Source organism: Fusarium oxysporum, chromosome V, assembly GCF_013085055.1.
Source record: "Fusarium oxysporum Fo47 chromosome V, complete sequence".
Taxonomy (NCBI): domain Eukaryota; kingdom Fungi; phylum Ascomycota; class Sordariomycetes; order Hypocreales; family Nectriaceae; genus Fusarium; species Fusarium oxysporum.
The window spans coordinates 3,889,600-3,910,820 of record NC_072844.1 but is presented as its reverse complement, the minus strand read 5'-3'; the positions used below and the strand labels follow the sequence as shown (position 1 = coordinate 3,910,820).

The window sequence follows — 21,221 nt, the reverse complement described above, 5'->3', positions numbered from 1 at the left end:
CAACGCAAGGAGCGAATGACACACTGCCTGCCATTTCTTCACCATACGACTGGATAACCCCGACCCCCGAGACTGACACTAACGAGGCCTAACTCAAGTTACCACCCACAAACGAGTCGAATCAGAACGGAAACAGGATCCATTATGATGATTGTGGATGTTGGGATGTGGGGAGGGGGCGACCTCGACTCAGGCTCACTCAGCGACGCAACTGAAGTAGGAGTAGCCAAGAGGACTTTTGGACTAAGAGGGAGGGGGAGGGGAAATGGAGTTGGTATTGAATTGCCTCGGTGGAATGGATAAGCTGTGTAACAGTCACTGAACCTTGAGCTCTGAGTAACTGCGGAGCGTGATTTGTGATTATACACATCAGATAAAGTAGCTCAAGCATAACCCAGTCACTGTCAAAGAACAACTCATTCTCATAAATTCAGTCAACTGAGGAATCTCCCTTCACCCTCGCTCACCATCACACGCTCTAAACGCGCTGAACTAAAAGGACAAATGGCAGAGAAGCCACTAACTGGGGTCGAGTCCACGCTCCAATCAGGACTAACCTTTCCCCTTCACACCTCAACTCGAACCTCTTTGCTTTAGGAAAGAAGGGGAGTTCGTTCATTAGGGAGGAAGGATGGTTTCCCGTGCTGTGCCTGCCAAGCGAATTGATGAAGCACTGATTCACTTTAAGGTGTTCACGTGATACAGTCAAGCAACCTTAATTCTCCAACTGGCCTATCATGTAAACCCAGAATGCTGATGGCTTCAAAAGAATGTCATCTCTAATACAGTCTTTGTTCAAAGCTGAAATTTGGCTGAACCCTTCTTTTGGGAAGTTCTGATTTCCTGGCGCAGCTGCAGTTGGCAGGGGATATAACCGCGTGATGTCAAGCCCTGGCCATGTCAACTCCACGCTTCTTCCGAGACTCGCCGCGAGATAATTACTCCCTGCTCAAACGAGAGGGATAACCTGATCGCAAGATTGAGCTACCACCACCTGTTGAGTATCACTGCGACTGGGTCTCTAATTACCAATATACCAGCACAAGCAACTTCAGCTAAGAACAAGTCTGTAATATTGCTTTTCCTATCTGGTATCTCATAGGCGAAACCTCTAATTTCCTCTCAACGGCAATACTATGTAAAACTACGCTAATATGTGATATCAATACTGCAGATACTCATGTACGCTGAATTTAACAATGCCTCTGAGAGGCTCTAGGTCTTCAAATGTGTTTTCACTTTCATATAAACCATGCATATTGCTCGCTATTATGCGCTGTGAAATTGTCCCTTAATGACTCCTACTCGGTTGGTACCCTAGCCACTCTACCAAGCTCTGATGGATGTGTTGGTAGTGGCACTTCAGTTGTTGGTGCTGTTGATCGAGGTTGCGCCTCGACTACATATGATATACCATCCTCAGACACATACGACGGTGGCCTGGGACCAGCTCGAGTATTAGGTCTTATTTGAGAAAGGTCCACGGCCTCGTTGCGCTGCCAGAACAAACGATCTGGATCAACTCGCTGGAAATTATTAGCGTCATCCAGTCAAAAGTTACAGGCTAGATACATACCACTGTCTCGCGCCATCGCCCATAGGCTGGTGGTTGTGTCTTTGTCGCTTCACTCTCCATACCCACAGCTTCCTCATCCTGCGCAAGAACGACAGGAATGGGAACAGGAGGTACGGCATATCGAGGCGCACGATATCGAGGAGGTCGATTTGCCCGCTCAGCGGCTTCGCGATTACTTTTTATTATTAGGAGACACAGTCTAATAAGACCGTGGAAGAAGAAGGCGGCGGCGAACAAGACGACAAGAATGAGCATGATGTTCATTTCGCGCGTGTTGACCTTGTGTGTCATGGAGAGGGCGAGGTCTATTACTGATCAGTATCGCAGTTCTTAAGCCTACAGCGCAATTGGGTCGTGACTTACAGACAGTGACGAGAATTATAAGAAACAGACCCGAAGTCAAACACCTCAGGATCTGTGCTCTCATGCGCCTCGATCGAACCCATGGTATACAGCCCAGGAAGAACTTGGGATGACGCTGGTGACTTCTTCGCGATCTATGGCGATCGCGTTCTCTTTCATGATATTCCCTCCGTCTTCGATGCCGTCTAATAGTTGATCCACCCAGAATCTCAGAGAGATGCGCTTCCAATGGATCTTGAGGGGGGGTTCGTTGTCGTCTTTGACGTCGCGATCGATGCGATTCTGAGGGTGTAGCCACAGGTTCGGGTCTCGTCGGCGATAGAGGTTCAGCGATGGGTAGAAGCGGCGCGGGAGAAGCTGTAGCATTGCGAATATCGTCGGATTGTGGTGTGGTGTTGTTACGTCCCCATATTCGCAGGAACCCTGGTACGGCAAATCTTCGAGAACCAGCAGGTCGATTCGTATTGGAGTCTTGAGACTTGACGCTCTCGATTTCGGCGAGCTGAGCTTGTCCCGTCATTGAAGCAGGTTCTCTCCGACTCAACAACCGTGATAGGGGCGCAGGACTCGAACGAGGTTCTTGTATACTGTGTTGAGCTTCGACATCAACATTGACGTCGAGGTCGACATCGCCTCCATTTGGACTACCACCTCGCTCCATCCTTGATCGTTGTATGAGATCAGCACGAAGCCTCTCCATGTCAGAACGGTTCATGTCCATATTTCGACGGGGGCAGCCGAGGCAGTATATAGATCCGTTACGACTCAGGTACAAGCGACTAAGGCGGCGCTATCGTGAATTTTCAACAAAGTCCACGGGAGAACATAAAAAAGAACATACGATATAAAAACTACACGTTCAACATGAAAACTTGTACCATCTCGGTCATTATTAGTAGAGAAGGAACAAGATATGCAAAGTAAATAACAAAAGGGTTCAAGAACCTGTCTTGACTTTTCTGAGACAACAACCACAGAAAGGGAACGAACGAAGACGGCGACAAGAGACAATAAAAAAGAGGGTCAGTTTTCGATAAACTAAAAAATGGCCCCGGCTTCAGTCATGATCTAATTATGTTAGTGGGCAGATGGCCCGTCGTTTGTCTTGTCGTTTTCACACGAGGTTCCCTTTTTCGACCCCTTGATTGAACTGAAAGGTTCAAGGACCCATGTTCATAAACCTTAGCCTACGGGTCCTCCGAAAGGGACAAACCGCGTCAGGGATATCCCCCTCTGCAAGGAGGAGCCCATGTTCAGCTGTTGGAAAAGGTAAACAACAGGGATTGAGAATGTGATTACAGCTGTTTGCGGCGACGAATTTGGTTGGCTTCTACGAAATTAACCTGCTACAGTTGATAAGTTGCTCTAGCAAGATGGATTGGACGTCCCGTGCGTGTTGGAAAAACGTGGGAGGTGGAGATCTACAAATTACTATCCAGTCCGAGCTCTATCCAGGGGTAACCAGCTTCAAAGCTAGTCGATATGCGGCTGATTTCTTGAGGTCTACCGTCGACCTTCAGCTCAGATGATGTTATCACATATTTTCACAATTACTTTATGTTATGCTTAAATCGCAACAATTATATCATGAACTTATAACTTTCAGAGCCTTTTCGTCTTGTTGCAGCTGAACGTCTCGTGTTGAAGCACGTCGCACTTTGCTTGGAGCGCCTCACAGCCAACCAGGGGTATGCACCTGAAACCCAAGTATGCTGGCTATATGCAGCCGCAACCTCACGATAATTGGATAATGTCTGAGGAAGGGTCACATACAACTAGCTTCATTGGAAGATAACACCTCCCTCAAGTTTTGATCGTGTTTGATGTGACTTGTTTCTTCAAGGGCTTACTATTAATCGACTATTTGCACACATAGCACAAACATCTATGCGTGCCCCTAGCTCATGTCTCATCTTTTGATACAGGCCATAAACGCCTCCTTCACCCTTCCCAATGTTATCTCAAGAACTTTGTACATGCTGTAATCCGTGTTTCTAGCCGTCTCCAGAGCTTCCCCAGATTGAATATTCATGCTCCCTGACAATATTGGAGTGAGTTACACGAAGCTCCCTGCGTCATCCCAATGGCTAAACTATTCAGCCATGGTGAGGGTGATGCGCTTCCCTTGGTACGCCCTCAAAGGCAACCTTCAATGGCGTGAGAGTTACCAGAATACGGAGCCCTGACACGGGAGCGCGCATCTCGTGATTCAATATGTCAGGGAGCGGACGGGTAGTAGATTAGAATATCGGTTTATTGCTTATTCTCCTCATTTCAACTCGCCAAGAAGCATTGTGCGGTCTGACGATGCAGAAAGTACTGTGACTTTGTTAGTTCACCGCCTCGAAAATGATCAGCAGAATACTTACGAATAGGCTCCTTGTTTGGCGAGAACTCTGCACAGTTGACTGTGCCCTTGTGACCAGGCAGCTTATAAGCGAGCTTGCCTGTCTCGCTTGACCAGACCATGACTGTTCCATCTCCTGATGCTGCTGCAATTCTCTTGCCTTCTGAGTCCCAGCTTGCTCCGAGAAGATTCTTCTCCATGCCCATTGTCGCACCGTCAAAGGTTCGGATGTGTCGTTCTGTTGGCGCAAAAGGTCGTATATCCCATGTTCGTACTGTAGAGTCCATCGCGTATGAGACAAGTGATTGAGAATCTGGTGAAACCCTCAATGAAGTGATGGTGTCTGAATGGCCCAGCATCGAGTATATTACCGACTTCTTGCGCAAGTCCCATACTCGAATATCGTTGTCGATGCCGCCTGCGTATATCTCGTTACCAGCCTCGGATACAGCAATGGCGGTAATGGGGAATTCGGTCTGGATATAGTCGACGGCGTTCTTCGATCGGGGGTCCCAGATTCCGATTGTCGAGTCGTCGCTACCACTGACAAGTATCTCTTCTCCTCGTCTGCTGATGCCCACCGTGTTGATAACCTCCTCATGTCCAACATATCTGCGGATTCGTGTGCCCGATGTCAAATCCCAGCTCGCAAGGTGCATGTCAGCCGATGCACTGTATAGAATTTCCGAGTCGCGTGACCATTGTAAGCCCAGAATGGCACCGCGGTGGCCATTTAATATTCCGTAGTTTTCGCAATCGCCATAGGTTCTCCAAAGCACTACGAAAGTCAGTCCGTTGTCGTTCATGAAGTATTGTTCCCTGCTCACTTAGAGATCTATCCATTCCACCAGAAGCAATCAGGTTGCCTGTAGGATCGAACTTTGCTGCAAAAATCTCGCCCGAGTGTCCTGATAGTTCCATAACAGGAGCTTGAAGCCCGCTTGTTCTAGGCGCCTGTACCAGTCAGTCCAGCGACCTCAACAATTAAACGGGCTTTAACGTACAGATTGCACCAGCGCATTGCTTGACGCGTTCAGACGCGCAAGAGCGCCTGTAGAAGAGTTGACATTCTGTCGCTTCACCAGCGACTGAGAAGAGCTGGGATCTCCATCGGCAGGACGTTTTTCGGCGGACATGACGAAGTTGAAAGGGTATCAAGGGAAAGAAAAAGAACGATTATATGCGACGCTGATTATGCAAATGCGCCAGCTTTTGTCGAGTTCAGGAGCTATCAAATGAGCTTGGAGCTTCCTGTTGCTTCACTTTTGACGACGGTGGTGGGCTTCATGCAAAGTAAATCGAGCTGCTGCAAACGATTGGTGGCCGGGCCGAAGATTGTTCCTGAGGTCGGTGTTTCAACCCTCCGTGCACCGACCTTCCAGAGCGGTGTTGGCGCTGCTGCTTCACCTCCCTGGTTCAAGCTACATCGACATAGCTCTGTTTGCGTATGATATTGGAGTCTATTCCATTTCTACGATCTTTTGACTCCGCACCAACGCCCTGTTGATTGTAGAGCTCGGTCGCTGTCCTTGAACTCTTCCACAACCCCTCCCTCACAGCGCAGTAATGGCGGCCAACAAAGCGTCCCGCGTAGGCGAGGAGTAAGTTCATCATGATACCTAGTTCGGTCACCAAATTACGGTCAAATACTAACTTGGTTCTAGAATCTGGAAGTAAGCGATGATCGCTTGAGCCTATATCGAAACGCTTTTTAACAGACTAACAGAACTCGAATCGACAAGGTCAACGCTGAGCTCGTCACTTTGACTTACGGAACTATTGTTGCACAACTATGCAAGGACTACGAGAGCGACTATGCCGAAGTGAACAAGCAACTCGACAAGATGGGTTACAACATTGGTCTGCGACTTATTGAAGACTATCTCGCCAAATCCAACACCATGAAGCGATGCGCCAACTTCCGCGAGACGGCAGAGATGATCTCCAGGGTAGGGAGCCTTCCTGCGCAGCGTTTGGCAATGACTAACGATAGAACCAGGTTGGGTTCAAGATATTCCTCAACATTACTCCCCAAGTGATGAATTGGACAAGTGAAAATGACCAGTTCTCGCTGGTATTTGAAGAGAACCCCTTGGCCGACTTTGTCGAGCTCCCTGACGATGGTCGAGCGCAAGATCAACTTTGGTACTCCAACATTCTGTGTGGAGTGCTACGAGGTGCTCTGGAAATGGTGCAAATGCAAGTTGAAGCTCACTTCGTCAGTGATGTGTTGCGGGGCAACGACAGCACAGAGATGAGGGTATCGCTAATCCGATACATCGACGATGAACTGCCCCCTGAGGATGACTAAGAGACGCAAGAGGGGAGTTATGAATGTGATTATGTGATGACGATTTAACAATTGCAGGACACAGATGGATGGATGGCTATGAGAAATTCTAGATATCCAGGGGGGATGCCCCCAAATGATCGTCGACGGCATAGACAGCGAGATTGTGCCGATCAGGACGATTGGCATGGAAGCAAACTTTCTTACAGAACAAACTTCGTTTAGCAATCTTGCGAGAATGGCTTGGGATCATAGCACGTGTAGATACCCATGGAAGACAGCTGTCAGCCACGTGCTAGGCTGGAAATGCCGGTTAATTGAGCTTACGCCATAGTGATAGAGCCAGAATATTACGATGAAACATTTTGCATTCGTTTCTGGGTAATGAAAGTTTAAGTTGGTATATTGCGAGCTGAAGTTTGTTTTATTAAAGCAACTGCAGTAATAAATGAAAGCGAGAACACCAAAACAAACAGATCCTCCTGTCATTTACTATAGAGGCATCTGGATATTGATTTTAATTTCTATCGGCTTCCACAAACCTACATCATGAGTTAATCAGCAAACGACACAAACTCAATGTCAATTATTCACAAACGCGATTTAGATTGTATCTCAACTCCGCCGGACAATGAAGTGTTGAAGCTCCATCACACAAGGGGCAGGTTTTAGTAGATTGATAACGTCAAATCCCCGCGAAATGACAGACGATCAATTAACAGTCAAACGGGATTTGTTAGTGGAGGTACCTAAAGGAGGCAAGAAAACTTAGGACCTTTATCCTAAGTGATGAAAAGATTTAGGTAAGTTTGGGCAAATCTTAGCACATTTTTAGCCCAGTTAATTTTGGCACCCTGGCTGAACGTCAGAAGTCTTCTTGCTCCCTGGGGGTACAGGCTCAGACCATAATGATGGTGACATGTGTGCCTGAGGCAAAGGGGTTACCGTTTTGTCTCCGATATCATGCCTGAGGTCTCAAGACCGGGGACATTTTGAGCGTCGGTCCAGATATTACGCACCTTGGTCTGAGATTTACGTACTAGAATGTAACGCGACAAACTCAGCGCGCCAATGGCGAGGATGACCGTCTAGCCCCAGGGCGCGTCCCTCAGATCAAGGGTCCATTGTGTGGGGTGACGCGACCTATGATCATTCGGGTCCGCTAACGTGCAAACCTTGGTGAGAGCCCCTGAAGAGCATCCACTACAGCTGCGGTCTAGGCCGCTGAGTGTCGCTGAGGACGCGCTGAGCTTACTGAGCCTCACAGGGCACGTTGGCAGCCCTGTGCTTAACCCCGGTTAGAAGCCAGCCTCCCTTCTGTACATGTTCCATGTGCATCAAACCGGTCTCGGTAGTTTGTGGCCAAGTCGAATGTCTTTGAAAAGGATCACGGAGAACAATGAGGGACTAAAATAGTCAATTCTGACTAAATCTCGAGGGGTTTCAACGTCTCGCAATTGACTTCAATGTTCACGTTGGATTCGCTTATATGCATCCATTCGTTCTTATGATCGACCGTCCCGGTTTCTTTTAGCTGCAAGGAGTCAAAGCATCCCAATTTGGTGGATCTGTCTCCAGGTCCCAGGGAAACCTAAGCTTTTGACAGACGGCCGGCCTTGTAATTTGTGTTTTACCGTTTTGGAGCAAGGTCTGCTATACTTGTAAATTGCATGCATCTAACCATCGGAGGCGCATCACTCACTGTTGGTACCAATTCTGATATGCGGAGAGGGCTACATCACAATACAGTAATTGAGAATGTCTACTAAAAAAAAATAAACCTTTCACATGATTAAGTGACCGTTATTCCTAGACTCTATCAATTGACAAAGTTTCAGGGAGCGATTCACAGGGAAGAAGGAAGAAGAAAAGTTTGACCGTCCTCCTCCTTTTCATTCACTGACTGGAGGGATTCCCACCGCCCAAATCAAGGACCGACCACGTTTTTCACCCACAACCTCTGTCTTGCTCCCTTGAAACTCACTCTCACACCTTTTCCTCCTCCATCAAACAAAGCACCTCATTTCTACTCGGCCGTTGTGCCATCTGCTTTGAAAAGCTTCAAACGGCGAGTATCCGTCGCGTTTGATAATTGCAGAAGAGTTTGACGTTGATCAACCTACTGCATCTATACTGGGTCTCCCGTCCTCCACTGTTCCCGTCCGTCTGGCGTTTGGATCGTTTCCGTTTGCTGTCGGTACTTGGATAGAAGGGCACTCAGCATATAATTTGGAGGTACCCGCTTGTCCTTGGAGGCGTTCCGTTGAATCCTCCAAGGTACTTGGTCTTTGCTCGAGCTGCCCGCAGAACCACAAGTACCCTCCCACCCCTGGCGAATACCCAACCCCAGGCACTCGTTTTTTTACACTTAGCAACTGAGGCAGCGTCCATCACCTCAGGAAAGCACAAGCCCAGCGCCCACTTTCCACTCCCAGTTACCTCGACACTCCGCCAAATCCAACCTACACCAACCACACCATATTCATCCTACATACTTCTTATCTCCAACTCATCACCGCGACATCGACTTTCGGTCGACTATCGCATCGCGTAGTATCGCATTGCAGTGCACGCTACGCTTTTATCACTTCTGATTTCCTGCGATATTCCTTTCCGCCGATTGCCGACGCCTGACACGATCCTCCAATTCCCTCTGCTCGGGCTCGCCTCCCATTCTCGCCTCCTGGTCTCGTGGTTTCTCGCGATCTTCGTCCCCCGCCCGACCGCGCGCCTGGCAACTTGGACCGCGTCCACGTCTCCTTCGCCGGTGATCCCTTCGCTCGCGACCTTTGGCTTCACTGCCCGTCACGTCCACGTTGGGACGCTATCCAGCGCTGCTCCGCCTGGTGGCACGCCCCCGTGGCTACACGAGCCCCCGACTGCTGTCGTCGCTGCAGCAGAGCCTATAGGCCTCTCTCTGTCTCCTCTCCGGTTACTTCTGAACTGTTATGGCCATGAATCCAAACGTTAACATGGCCAACATGAACCCCATGGGTGGTCCTGTTGGAGGTGCCCCCATGCCCATGATGAACAACGGCGGCGTCAACCCCCAGGCTGCTGCGGCTGCTGCCGCCGCGTCTCGCCAACAGGCAAACGATAACCAGCGCAGCGTTCTTAACACCTATATCTACGAATACTTTATCCGCATGGGAATGTACGATTGCGCCCGATCTCTCCTTTCCAGCGATCAACAGGTCAACGTCCTCAGCAAGGATGGCGCGAACCGTCGTCGCGACGAGAACGGAAATGTCATCAACGGTGTTGGCGACGATCCCATGGATACCGATTCGAAGGACGACATCGATTCCAAACTTCCTGAAGACTTGCCGCCGCCGAAGCTTCCCATGCCTGCTTCCGACACCTCTTTTCTCTACGAGTGGTTCTCCGTCTTTTGGGACATTTACTACGCGCAGCGCGCCAAGAGCGGAAACAATACCATCAACCAATATGTTCAACATACTCAGGTAAGCCATCTTTTTCTTTCTGTCATGCTGCCACCCAGGGCACTCCAGTCTGGCATCTCACCCACTCAATGGATGATGGTGTCAGATTGACTGCCATGCCCCTAACATTTGGTAACCACTTTGGCTGGTGACCAATGCTGACCCTCGGTGGCAATGTAGCAGCAATCCCGGCTAAAGCAGAATCAACAGCAGGAACTTCTGCGACAGATGAGACCAGATATGGCTACGCAGCAATATCAGATGATGCGCAACATGCAGAACGGCGGCATGATGAACATGAAGCAGGGCAACCTTGCCCGCGCCGCCATGGCTAACAACCAAAACAAGTGAGCATCTTATTTCTCATCGTATTACAAGCCCCTCGCCTAACAGTGATACCCAGCCCTCAAATGATGCTACAGCAGGCCAAGCAGAACCAGATGCAGCGAGATCCCTCCGGTATGGATGGCCAAAACAGACCCTCTTCACCAGCGTCTGGGGAGAACGCTCCCTCGCCTTCCAAGCGACAGCGCATCGATGGCGCACCGTTCAACCCTAACCAGCCCGGCATGATGCCCAATGGCCGTCCCGGTCAAGGTATGCCAGGCCAGCAGATGCCCGGAGGAGCCAACACTGCCGCCGCTCAACAAACGTTACTTGCCAATGGCATCAATCCTCACTCATTACATCCTCAGCAACTGCAGAACTTTGCCGCCGCCCCGCCCGCCGCTCAGCAAAAGTCGATCGCGACCTACTCGCAGAACCTGCAGCAACACCATGGTACTCAGATGGGAGGCAAGCAGATGCCCAATGCCGTTCCTCAAGGCCAAGGATCCCCAATGATGGCCCAGGGTCCTGATGGAACCGCTCTCAATGCGTTCTACAACCCAGGCGAGATGGGAGGCCCAGGCGGCATCCGGGCGGGACCTGGAGGTCCCCAAAACGGAGGGGGAAGCAACCATGCCCTCCAAGACTATCAAATGCAGCTAATGCTTCTAGAGCAGCAGAACAAGAAGCGACTCATGATGGCCCGCCAAGAGCAAGATACCGTCGGCGGCAATGGCATGCCCCGAGAAGGCCAACCCGGACAACCAGGGGGTCCTGGACCCAACGGCCAGTTCCCGGATACATCGCCCCAGGCCATGCGACCAGGTGCCTCACCCAACCCTGCTGAGCAGATGAAGCGCGGCACACCCCAGATGAACAACTCTGGCATTCCTTCACCGGTCCCCGAGGGTGGTCAATCCCGTGGCTCTCCCAACCCGGCCATGAACTTCATGGGCAACCAGATGGATCCCAACATGGCACCTCACTTCTTCAAGCAGATGGATGGCAACATGGGAGGCCAACCTCCGATGAACGGCGGCATGCGACCCCCTAGCTCTCACCCTGGTCAACCCTTCAATGGACAGATGAACCAGCAACAGATGATGGCCGCCGCACGACAACAGCAAGGCCAGCCAGGCCAAGGGCCTCAAGGAAACCCCCAGCAGTGGCAGCAAGGACCCAATGGACAGATGGTGCCTCAGCAGATGCAGCAGCAAAGTCCTCAGATCCAGGGAACTCCCCAGCAACGATCGATGCCTCCTCCCCAAGCACCACCTGCTGGTGCAAATGGAGCCAACAGCAGGACAACAGCATCCCCTCAACAAGCAGCAGCTGCACCGCCAACTCCTAGCCAAGCTAACAAGGCCGCCCCCAAGAAGAAGAAGTCCGAGACCGCCAAGGATAAGGTATGTCTAACTGGTGAACTGTACTCTGTAGATACTAACAAGTTCAAGCGCGCTGCTGCCAACAAGAAGGCGAACCAGAACCTCAACAATGCTGGTGCAACTCCTTCAAATGATAACAACGAGTCGCAGGATACTCCAGCTCCTGCGACACCCATTCAAAACGCCAATGCTGCCAACTTCAATAAGAATGGGCAAGCTGGCAACACCGGTCAGAATGGTCAGCCAACGACTGGCCCAGCTGCTAATGCTCCCGCAGCTGCAACAACCGCTCCTCCTCCTCAGCCACCAGCTCCTCAGCACGACCCCAATCAAATGATGGGTATGGATAACAGCTTTGGCCCATTGGTACGTGCAATCTCCTTAGTGGTGAAACCAGATACTGACTCTGCTTACAGTTTGATGGCGGCGGCATGGAGTTGGCCAACCCCCTCAACTCGGGTGACGTGCTCAATGACTTCGACTTTGATTCGTTCCTCCACGACCAAGATGGTGATAACTCAGCCTTCAATTTTACGGAAGCTTTCCCCATGGGAGATGAGATAGGAGCAGATTAATGACTTGCGAGAAGGTTTGGGTTGGCTGGCATTACACACACGATCTTGGGTCAGACTTAATCAGGCATCATTTGTCACGGCGTTCTGAGTGGAAACTATATCATGGTCATTCGGCGATCTGGTCCTGGAGGTGAAATTCCCTCATGTGGTGGCTTCAGGGGAAAAGAGCACTTTTTGTTTTTTGTTTATGTTACCGACGCTTCCGCGGTGTTTGACTGAAACAGGTTCGACACAACTGACATGGTTCTTTCTTTGGAAACTTCACATCGTCCTACTTCGTCTCTTTCCTCTCCTGTCTTTTTGTTGTTGTTGTTTTTGTTACCACACTTCGTCATTTTGCTTGCGGATATGGGGTACATGAGTGGAAAAATCCTGGAAGAGTTTCAGGAGATCTTATTTAAGGATGGAAGATGAAAGATGAAGGGGATGAGGGATATCCCATCTGTGTAAAGTGTCGAAGTTTATTTATCCGGTGTATCCTTAAAGCTCACGGCGAAAAATTACATACCACGCTATTGTTGTCGTCCTTTTTTGCTTTTTTTGTTTGCTAAGACAGACGTCACATTTTTTTTCCTTTTTCCCTTTATGGTGGTTTGGTTATTTGCGGTTACTTTTTTTTATTTATTATCTTACGAGTTGACATGGTGTCATTTGTCAAAGATCAACATACTATCATAGTTACTGTCTCTCAGGTGGTGGAATAAAACGTCCCTTTGTCTTGTTCGATATTGAGAATGTGATGTTTTCTATGTGGCTGTCTAGGTTTGGCAGTTGCTGGATGGTTATGCGCTGGCTTACTGGGTAAGAAAACTTCTGACTTGTAGTCTAAGTGCTAAAATACCTAAATGATTTAAAGCTCTACTAAATCTATTCCAAACTTACCTAAGTCTGTTCATCGTTTAGGGGTCGATATGTTGAGGTTTCTTGCCTCTCTTCGGCTGGTTGTGAGGAGTGTGTCGAGTCTACATCTCAAAATATCTTTTCGTGGAGGGTGTCACTTTTCATAGATTGGCTGACAGTACATATAGACAACGCGGCATCACGGCCATTCGGAGCATGTAGGTATTACTTCTGGTTTATTGATAGTTATGCCGAACCTTGTCATACATCTTCCTGTTTCCCTTGAGCGGCTCTCCCGTTCATCTCCTGAGCAGCCTTGATAATATATCTCATCCTTGATGCTACCAAAAGAAACTCCGTGCCGTGAACAGGGTTTCACCGCTTCCACCAAAATTAACTTTCTTCCTTGGCCTTTGGCATCTTCGTTCTCACGAACTCGCTTGTTGGGTTGCTCCTCATGCAGGGCGACAATACTAAGACGCTCAATAGCTGCGTTGCAGCTCATTTCGAGCCATCGGCAGCTCTTTGCCCTGTTTTCTGAACTCAGTTCTCGCGAACCCGCTTGCTGGGTCGTTCCTCTTCTGAGATACCACCATCGGAATGATCAATTGTTCTGCCGAGGTCCTCAATGAGGGTGTTTGCGAGCTTGAAAGCAGCATTTGCGTACTTCTGCGCTTTGATAGGATGGCGGCGAATTTCCCGTGCTTTTCTTCTCAATTCATCAAGATGTCGATCGGAAATTTCCTAACTTCCAGTGGTGTCCTTGTGAAGCTGAGTTTGGAACTCGGAGGTTTCTTGTTTGATGTCACTTCGAACACTTGTAAGTTGTTCTCCATCGTTATCGGGGGAATTTTTGTTACTTAACATCTCTGGCTGAGCCTTGCGCTTGAGAGTATGATTATCTTCTCCACTGTCCTGCTCAGCTTTCACTTTGGGAGACTGAGGTTGGTCCGCGGACGACATAGTGACAGGTCCAGGACCAGGGACCTGAGGACTAGGTTTCTGGCCCATGATGAGAGAGAACTCTCGCTCGGAGTCAGCAAGACGTGGATAGAAAGGTCTAGTGGGATCGAGATCCATCTCCCACAGGTCTGAGAGGTCCCGATACATTCCCTTGACAGCTTCGCCGAGCGGAAACAGAGCCTGAATGATGAAGAAGTAGGGATAGTATGGTCCAGCAAAGGGCGAGGGACATGGCGACGTGCCCTTGAAGTGCTTGTAGCAAGGATGCCCACTGGCATTCCTGGCCGTGCTGTTCCATGTGCCTCTCTTTAGATACTCGCACAGCTCATTGATCGCTCGATCTGACATGACTTCCTTGGCTTTTGCGAAAGATCTCAGGGCCATGTAGACTTGGGTTCTGCGCCATCTTCTCTTGCGATCGTTGCTGTCGTTTTCCCATTTCGCTCTGAACATGTTGATATCCAGGGTGTGATCGCATTCAGAAACGAGCGCGGATAACGGTAGGCGACGCGACACGGTGCCTGGGGGATGAGAGTCTTCAGGAGGAGAAGACATGGTTTCCCGAAAAAAATGAACCAGAGTTAGTCGCAAGAAAGGAGAAGGATGAGAAGATACTCACAAGTGAAAGCGGAGGGATGTTGAGAGTAAAGCAGTGCCAACCCTTGTAGTCTGGCTTGGAGAAGGCGAGAGAAATTTGTCTTTGTGAGGAGGAAAACAAAAGAGAGGACCCAGAAGGCAATGCGAGAGAAGACAGGCTGGTTGGCTAAAAGGGGTTTCAGAGCTTGCCAGTGCTGTACAACTGTCAGTCCAAGACTCATCAAAATCTTCCTTAGTAACTTGTTGAGAGCAGCGAATTGTAAATAACCACCCATGGCAGATGCATTTTTGGAATGCTTGCTTATTCAGTCCAGTGACATGCATACGGCTAAGTACTAATCTATAAGCAACACAACGTCACGATCGTTCAGAGAAGATGGGCATTATCTCTAGATTATTAGAAATCATAACATAACTCATACATCATTAGTGTCTTCATACGCAGCTCTTCTGCGACTGAACTCATAAGTCGTTTCGTATTCGTTCACCTCCAGCTCCCATCTGGGGCCTTCCCGCGCCTCTACTAAGCAGCTTTGCTGATAGCCCATCCGTCTAGGTGCCCTTCCCTGAGCTAAAGCACTGTTCTGTTGATCCAGAACTCTCTCCGTACCTCTTCAGTGACTTAGTTTTCACGAGCTCTCTTGTTGGTTCGTTGACCATCGTGAACCGCAAGACCAGAACTCTCAGCAGCAGCGCTGAACTCCTCGATAGGGTCGCTTAGGAGGTTCAAGACCTTGTTCGATTGCTGCTGCCCAAGGACCAGAAGACTTTGGGTCTTGGAGGCGGCCTCGAGCGCGCGGTTGGAGAATGATTGAGACTGTGAGATGTGACGATGGACCTGCTTAGCCTTCTCTTCGTACTTGCTGAGAAGCATCTGCGACTCGCGGTACCGGTGATACATGTCTTGAAGCTCTTGTTGGGTTTCATGCAGCTGGTCCTGTGCATCTTGGAGCTGTTCTTGCCTTTCCTTCAGCCGGTTCTGTGACATCTTTGTTTGATGCTCTGCATGCCGCCTAAGCTTGGTTTGTTCTTGGACCTGTCGCTGTAGGCCTGCATTTCTTTGCTGGGAGTCTCTGAGTTGATCTTGCAATAGTTGCACCTCTCTGTCCCGTCCTTTTAGTTGTGACTCGGGGTTTATTTCTGCCGAAAGTTGTGCGGCAGCTCTCAGGTAGCCGTCTAAGACTTTTTGTTTGTTGTTCGTATTGTTGTTGTCGCTGAGAGCGGCGGCATGATCTTTGGCCTCCGGGATAGCAACATGGATTGTGTTGTTGCTGGCTTGTCTCCCGACTTGAAAATCCCGCCATCGGTAGTCACCCATGATCAAGAGACGCTCCTGATCAGGGTCCGCGAGACGCGGATAGAAAGGCTTGTCTGAAGGGATAGACTTCCCCCACTGTCCCGACAACTCTTCGTACATCCGCTCAACGGCATCACCGATCTGCCTACCATTCAGGGTATATATCGCCTGAATAACGAAGAACTGTGGATAGTACAGTGTCTTTTTGTAGCCTCCGCTGCCAACAAACCTCTTGTAGGCTGGATGACTGCCTGCATTGGTTTGATCTCGAACCCATTCACCAGTTCTGAGGTACTTGTGCGCCTCTTCTATTCCGTCCTTCGACATGTACTTTTTTGCCTCTTCGAAAGAAGCAAGGACACAATCGACCTGGGCCCGACGCACCGCAACATTGCCGCCACGCTGGTTGACCTGTCCAGCAAACTGGGCGGCAGTAAGGGTATAAGCAGCACCAATAGGCTCCATGGCATTGATCAGGTGGATTCAAGTATAGAAAAAGGATGCCTGTAAGGCAGTCTCTGTTAGTATCATGCCTTGGAAAAGGTGAGGAAAGAAATATAACTTACTAGTAGTAATGTGAGGCTAGCAGATCAGATGCAATACAACTTCGTGATTTCTGTTTCAACTTTAAATTAAGCAGGCCGTTTCGAATAAAAAGAAAACTAAGAGTAATAAAGGAAAGGTGAGATTCTAATGTGATGTGTGTTGAGTGAGATGTAGGAGATCATTTAAGAAAAAGTGCTTGCTTGATTTATGTTGGCTGCATATGATATGCTGGATTTCATTGAAGGTGAATCACCGACGTTTTGGAAAGCTCGGTGCCAAAGCCTAGCCGATATTAGATATGCAGCTGGCACTGAAATAAGTCACTGCTAGATCTCAAAGAATAAGCATTAGTTGAGGTAGGGATGTCCTTCTCTTTGCTGAGGCTGCAAGCTGTTGTGACAGTGGCTGATGGTGTACTAAACATCTAGCTCATATGCAACCAATGTACATTAAGTGATAGGATAAGACCTTGCGAGAAAGTATCTGATCATGCGATGTTCATGATATATATGTATGTACGTGCGGTAGTGTATTGACTCCCTGCTGAATATAATATGACAACTCCCCAACCATGCATTTCGGAACGCTTGCTTATACAATCCAACTACACATGCAGATCCGTCTACAGCCAAGTCCTACTCATGCTGAGTCTCTTGTAACTGCTCACCCTCGGTTCCCCATACTCTCTCGCCGTACTCAACCCTTCAGACGTCTCCTTTCCAGGCGAATTATCCTGGAAGAAATAATGGTTCGCACTCGGCGCGTACGCAACCTTCCAAGGAACAACAAGATGTCTCTTCTCAGGACCCCCTCCACAACTGCCATGGAAAGAATTGCTAGGCGGACTGTTGATCGCCAGGGAGAACAAGTTCTGCGGCTCTGTGAAGTCTGTCACTAGCCCGGAGCGCATGATGAAATAACCCAGACAGAATAAATTGATGGCGAAGACGAGAACGAGAACGACGTAGAAGATATTCTGCCATGGCTGAGTGTGTCCAGATGTGTACTCTTGAGTGATGAGAGATGCGTTAAAGGGTTGGGGGAATCCAGGTGCTGGGATGACGTTCTCGGGATATGCTTTTGGGTCCTGATCCCAGTAATGGCGGAAAGGCGTGTCGATGGCGCTGATCATGATGAGAGAGCTGGAATATACAGCGAGAGCTTCAGCGAGTGAGGGATAAGAGGCGGGCATCTTTGGTTCATGAAGGGCGAGTTGGGTGAGGATTCGAGCGTTGGAAGCATTGTTGTTAACAGCGCCACCGTTGAGATCCATAGACAATCGCCATTGATCAGCGAGCCACTATAGTCGTCAGTATTGTTCATACAAGGGACAAGGTGAGACTTACCTTCCAGTCCAGAGATGGGGCAGACCAGCCTTGGTCTGAAGGGAATGATCGTCGATAAGCGTTCTCGTCGGCATCGTCTTCGCAGTGAGCTTTCATGCTGGCACCGGCGATACCGGAGATGTTAAACTCGGTGGAACAGTTGGGAGATACCCATGATCGAAGTTGACAGACGGTGTAGTTCTTGTTCTCGGCTGTTTTGCCGAGGGTGTAGATGGCGTCGGCTGCATAGACGGTTGCGTTGGTGAGGAGGTTGAAGTCAAAGGGGTACTACACACATTAGCTACGGCTTGAGGCATAGGGGGATGACCTACCATCTGAAAGACGGGGGGACGACGCTCGTATTTAGGCCCCCATCTAAAGATATCATCCACGACAGTTCGGTTAAGATAATAGTCCTTGTTCTTCCCATCAAGTGGCTGGGGAACCTCGCCTGTCCAACCAGGCCAACCCGTCTTTTGACCAGGGATATCAGTGTTGTTGACCTTGGCATTAGGCCATGTCGTGTAAACAAGAGGCGCAAGTTCCTTCTTCTCCATATCGACACAAAGAACATTGACAGATGGTGAGACAACTCCAGCTCGGACAGTGTACTCTCCAACTCCAGCAAGATCGTCGGGTTGAAGAATTCCGTTCACTTTGAGAGTGGAAGCACCGTACACGCCTGGGTGAGGAAGGGCGAGAGTGACATTGTTGATAATACGTCCTGTTTCCTCAAACTGTGCTTCAACATCGCCGTGTTCTGTCTCGATCCAGGAAGAGTACATCGTAGTGTTATCGAAGAGCAGCGTCGTTCCACCAGGCCGCTTCTTCAAATCGGATGAGATTTCGGTTCCGTTTTGGTTGAGGTTCGTCCACATATTCATATAGTTGAGTAAATTTCTGTAAGATTGCCCTGAGAACTGAACGTTCATGCAAGACTCGGCGGCATGGATATCTTCGGTAATGTTGAAAAGATATGGGCAATCCTCGCGCACATAAGCTGCATTGGCATATGAGGCTCGCACATATCCAGCAAGCTCCTTATGCTCCCAACTCCCAGACTTCAGTTTCGGTGAGACCATCGCGTCAGAAGCAGTAGTGTAAAACGCAGCTGCAATCGTAGCAGTAAGCGACAACATCCCCAGAAGCGTCAAGGACGAAGAAGGCAGTGTTTCGAAGTGAGTGATAAGAGATCCAGGCTGAATAACCCAGTTCCTCATCGTCATCTCAGCAAGTGACATGCCATGCGCTTTTCGAATAAACGCTCTCCGAGTGAGAACTTGGCCTAAGCATGAGACGAAGACGGTGACGAAGGACATTTCGATGGTCTTTGCTAGTAATGCTGCGAGGGTTGTTGCTGTTGATGGTGAGAGGGATGCTCCCGAGGCGATTTTGTGGCCCCATCGTGGTTGGAGAATGGCCGTGACGAGCCAGATCCCACTGCCGACTGTTGAGTAGACAGAGAGGACGTAGATGGTAATTGAGAGCCAACTTGATCTTGGCTGGTGAATATCTCGTGTTGTGGAGCAGCCCTTTGGAGGCTCAGCTATTCAAGTAAGTTTTCATACTCCAACAACAAAATGAGAAACTTACCAAACTTCTTATAAAAAATCTCATCATCAAACTCATCATCCATAGCATCCCCCCTCGGTTCCACAATCTTAGGAAGTTTCCCTCCCTCACTCATCTTGACTTCTCGCTCCATGGTCCTAGGCATATCCTTCTTCTCATCACCACGCGGCATAGACGGAGCCCAGATCTCAGAGTACGGCTCAGGCGTTCCTTGAGAATCAGCGATTCTTGGACTAGAAGAAGAACTCCCGGCTGGGTGGTGCCCGCCGAGCAGGTTATGAAAGGAATGCGGTGTCTCAGGAGGACTGCTCATTTTTGCTTCCGGCGAGGGGGGCACGCCGCCGGAGTTGTGAAGATCGGCCATTTCGTGGGGCATTAGATGATGATAGCCGCTGCCAGTGATTCCGAATATATTTACACCGGAGGGCTTGCGAGCGTGTATGTCCTCTGGCTCAGCCATGGTGAGGAGAGGTTCCCTTTTTCTTTTGTGTGTTTTTTTTTGTTTATGGAAGAATTTGGACCTGGAGAAGCTGGGATGAGGGACCCATGCTCAATCCTGCCAGATTGTGATGCGGTGTTGGGTCAATTCCTTCTGCAGGGATCGCTGGGCGAAGGGTGGCGCAAGCGGTATAGAGAAGAGGGATGTAAGACACAAAGAGAGACGAAGTTTCAGATCGGCAAAGAGTGATGATCTTGGATTACGGATGTGTTCGTGCGCGGTTAGGCCTCACACACCGGCTACCTTGGTTAGCCTACTTCGTAGTGATGAAGAAGTCAAGCTCTGCTTTTCCTCGAGGGAAATAAGAAATTGCCAAGATCGTTGGTCAAGAAGGATTGCTGAGAAGATGATGGAGACCCAATTTACTATACAAGGATATATAGCTTAGCTGCAGTAAGGCTGAGCTTGGTCAAGTTAAAAGGGAGGCTGACTGAAGTCTGAGTGGATAAGTTACGATCGACCGCAAGGCTCGTTTACAACGTGGCTCTGAGTCTCTCTGTAAGAATAGTCTTTTTAATTCTTACGTCTGTATCCGTAGTTGTGTTACCGTCCTCTCGAAAATGTCCCAGATGAATGCAATGCAATGCGAATCATGCCTGCATATCTTATCTTAGCTCGGCATATCAGCCACGTCAAAGAACGGCACCATGTTTCACATCTCAACGTCGTTATTACATGATGAACGCTTCAATCGAAGAACTACCAACCTCGCAAACAGATCAGTTCATGCTTCTCTCCCGGACAACGACAGTAGGGCTGTGTAACTGTCTGCACCTCGCCTCTGATTCCCTAAATTGTGGATCAGACGTTGCTGACAGTATCCACAGATGGTCCTTTTTTATTACATCCTAAATCCTAAGCGACAAAAAAGCTTGGGTAAATATAGGAGGTTTTTGGACAAGGTGTTTTTGGCACCCTTGTTGAATGCATGGTTATTGAGGTGCTGTCAGCATGCCAAGGCTTTGCGTCGTGTGCTACAAACATGAACTGATTGTCTGTTGATGATGCTATAACATAATTTCGGAGAGTTTATTACGGTTGTTGTATACGTAGAGGTGAGAATTCGCGGGACCTAGGGGAGCTATTTTGAGATGTTTGGCCCCCCTAGTCTTGTTAGTGTTGTCCACTATCGTGGCTTAGACGATGATCGAGGACGGTTTTGAGGGTGAAGTACATAAGCTTGAGAGCTGACGGGATTGGCTTCTGAAGTTCTTCCTTCTTTACATGAAGAGAGACAAGATGGGGTTGGTGTGATTACCAATTAATAGATGGCCAA

General features: G+C 49.1%; 7 protein-coding genes across 7 annotated transcripts; 2 read left to right on the top strand and 5 right to left on the bottom strand.

Moving 5' to 3' along the window:
• Window positions 1–1,301: 1,301 nt before the first annotated feature.
• Window positions 1,302–2,660, bottom strand: FOBCDRAFT_274693 (uncharacterized protein; the record flags this gene model as incomplete). Its single annotated transcript, XM_031185163.3, has 3 exons — window positions 1,302–1,526; window positions 1,577–1,881; window positions 1,940–2,660. 3 exons carry the CDS (start codon window positions 2,658–2,660, stop codon window positions 1,302–1,304), a joined length of 1,251 nt encoding a protein of 416 aa, XP_031040805.3.
• Window positions 2,661–3,747: 1,087 nt separating this feature from the next.
• FOBCDRAFT_183879 (WD40-repeat-containing domain protein) lies at window positions 3,748–5,551 on the bottom strand. The gene is made up of 4 exons (XM_031185162.3): window positions 5,291–5,551; window positions 5,114–5,240; window positions 4,309–5,064; window positions 3,748–4,258 (listed from the first exon to the last, which is right to left on the bottom strand). The coding sequence occupies exons 1-4, from the start codon at window positions 5,420–5,422 to the stop codon at window positions 4,209–4,211; spliced, it is 1,065 nt and encodes a 354-aa protein (XP_031040804.2). The 5' UTR covers window positions 5,423–5,551; the 3' UTR covers window positions 3,748–4,208.
• Window positions 5,552–5,614: 63 nt separating this feature from the next.
• FOBCDRAFT_261347 (TRAPP complex core subunit BET3) lies at window positions 5,615–6,958 on the top strand. The gene is made up of 4 exons (XM_031185161.3): window positions 5,615–5,887; window positions 5,951–5,959; window positions 6,013–6,235; window positions 6,286–6,958. The coding sequence occupies exons 1-4, from the start codon at window positions 5,853–5,855 to the stop codon at window positions 6,595–6,597; spliced, it is 579 nt and encodes a 192-aa protein (XP_031040803.1). The 5' UTR covers window positions 5,615–5,852; the 3' UTR covers window positions 6,598–6,958.
• Window positions 6,959–9,548: 2,590 nt separating this feature from the next.
• On the top strand, window positions 9,549–12,306 carry FOBCDRAFT_293876 (uncharacterized protein; the record flags this gene model as incomplete). Its single annotated transcript, XM_059611836.1, has 5 exons — window positions 9,549–10,040; window positions 10,248–10,366; window positions 10,423–11,752; window positions 11,801–12,097; window positions 12,148–12,306. The coding sequence occupies 5 exons, from the start codon at window positions 9,549–9,551 to the stop codon at window positions 12,304–12,306; spliced, it is 2,397 nt and encodes a 798-aa protein (XP_059464998.1).
• A 1,474-nt stretch (window positions 12,307–13,780) lies between these two features.
• FOBCDRAFT_293871 (uncharacterized protein) lies at window positions 13,781–14,664 on the bottom strand (the record flags this gene model as incomplete). The annotated part of the gene is made up of 1 exon (XM_031185149.3): window positions 13,781–14,664. The coding sequence occupies one exon, from the start codon at window positions 14,662–14,664 to the stop codon at window positions 13,891–13,893; it is 774 nt and encodes a 257-aa protein (XP_031040791.2). The 3' UTR covers window positions 13,781–13,890.
• Window positions 14,665–15,328: 664 nt separating this feature from the next.
• FOBCDRAFT_261344 (uncharacterized protein) lies at window positions 15,329–16,468 on the bottom strand (the record flags this gene model as incomplete). Its single annotated transcript, XM_031185148.2, has 1 exon — window positions 15,329–16,468. The coding sequence occupies one exon, from the start codon at window positions 16,466–16,468 to the stop codon at window positions 15,329–15,331; it is 1,140 nt and encodes a 379-aa protein (XP_031040790.2).
• A 572-nt stretch (window positions 16,469–17,040) lies between these two features.
• FOBCDRAFT_183874 (uncharacterized protein) lies at window positions 17,041–20,296 on the bottom strand. Its single transcript, XM_031185147.3, has 4 exons — window positions 19,468–20,296; window positions 18,207–19,420; window positions 17,896–18,162; window positions 17,041–17,849 (listed from the first exon to the last, which is right to left on the bottom strand). The coding sequence occupies exons 1-4, from the start codon at window positions 19,904–19,906 to the stop codon at window positions 17,172–17,174; spliced, it is 2,598 nt and encodes an 865-aa protein (XP_031040789.2). The 5' UTR covers window positions 19,907–20,296; the 3' UTR covers window positions 17,041–17,171.
• Window positions 20,297–21,221: the final 925 nt, after the last annotated feature.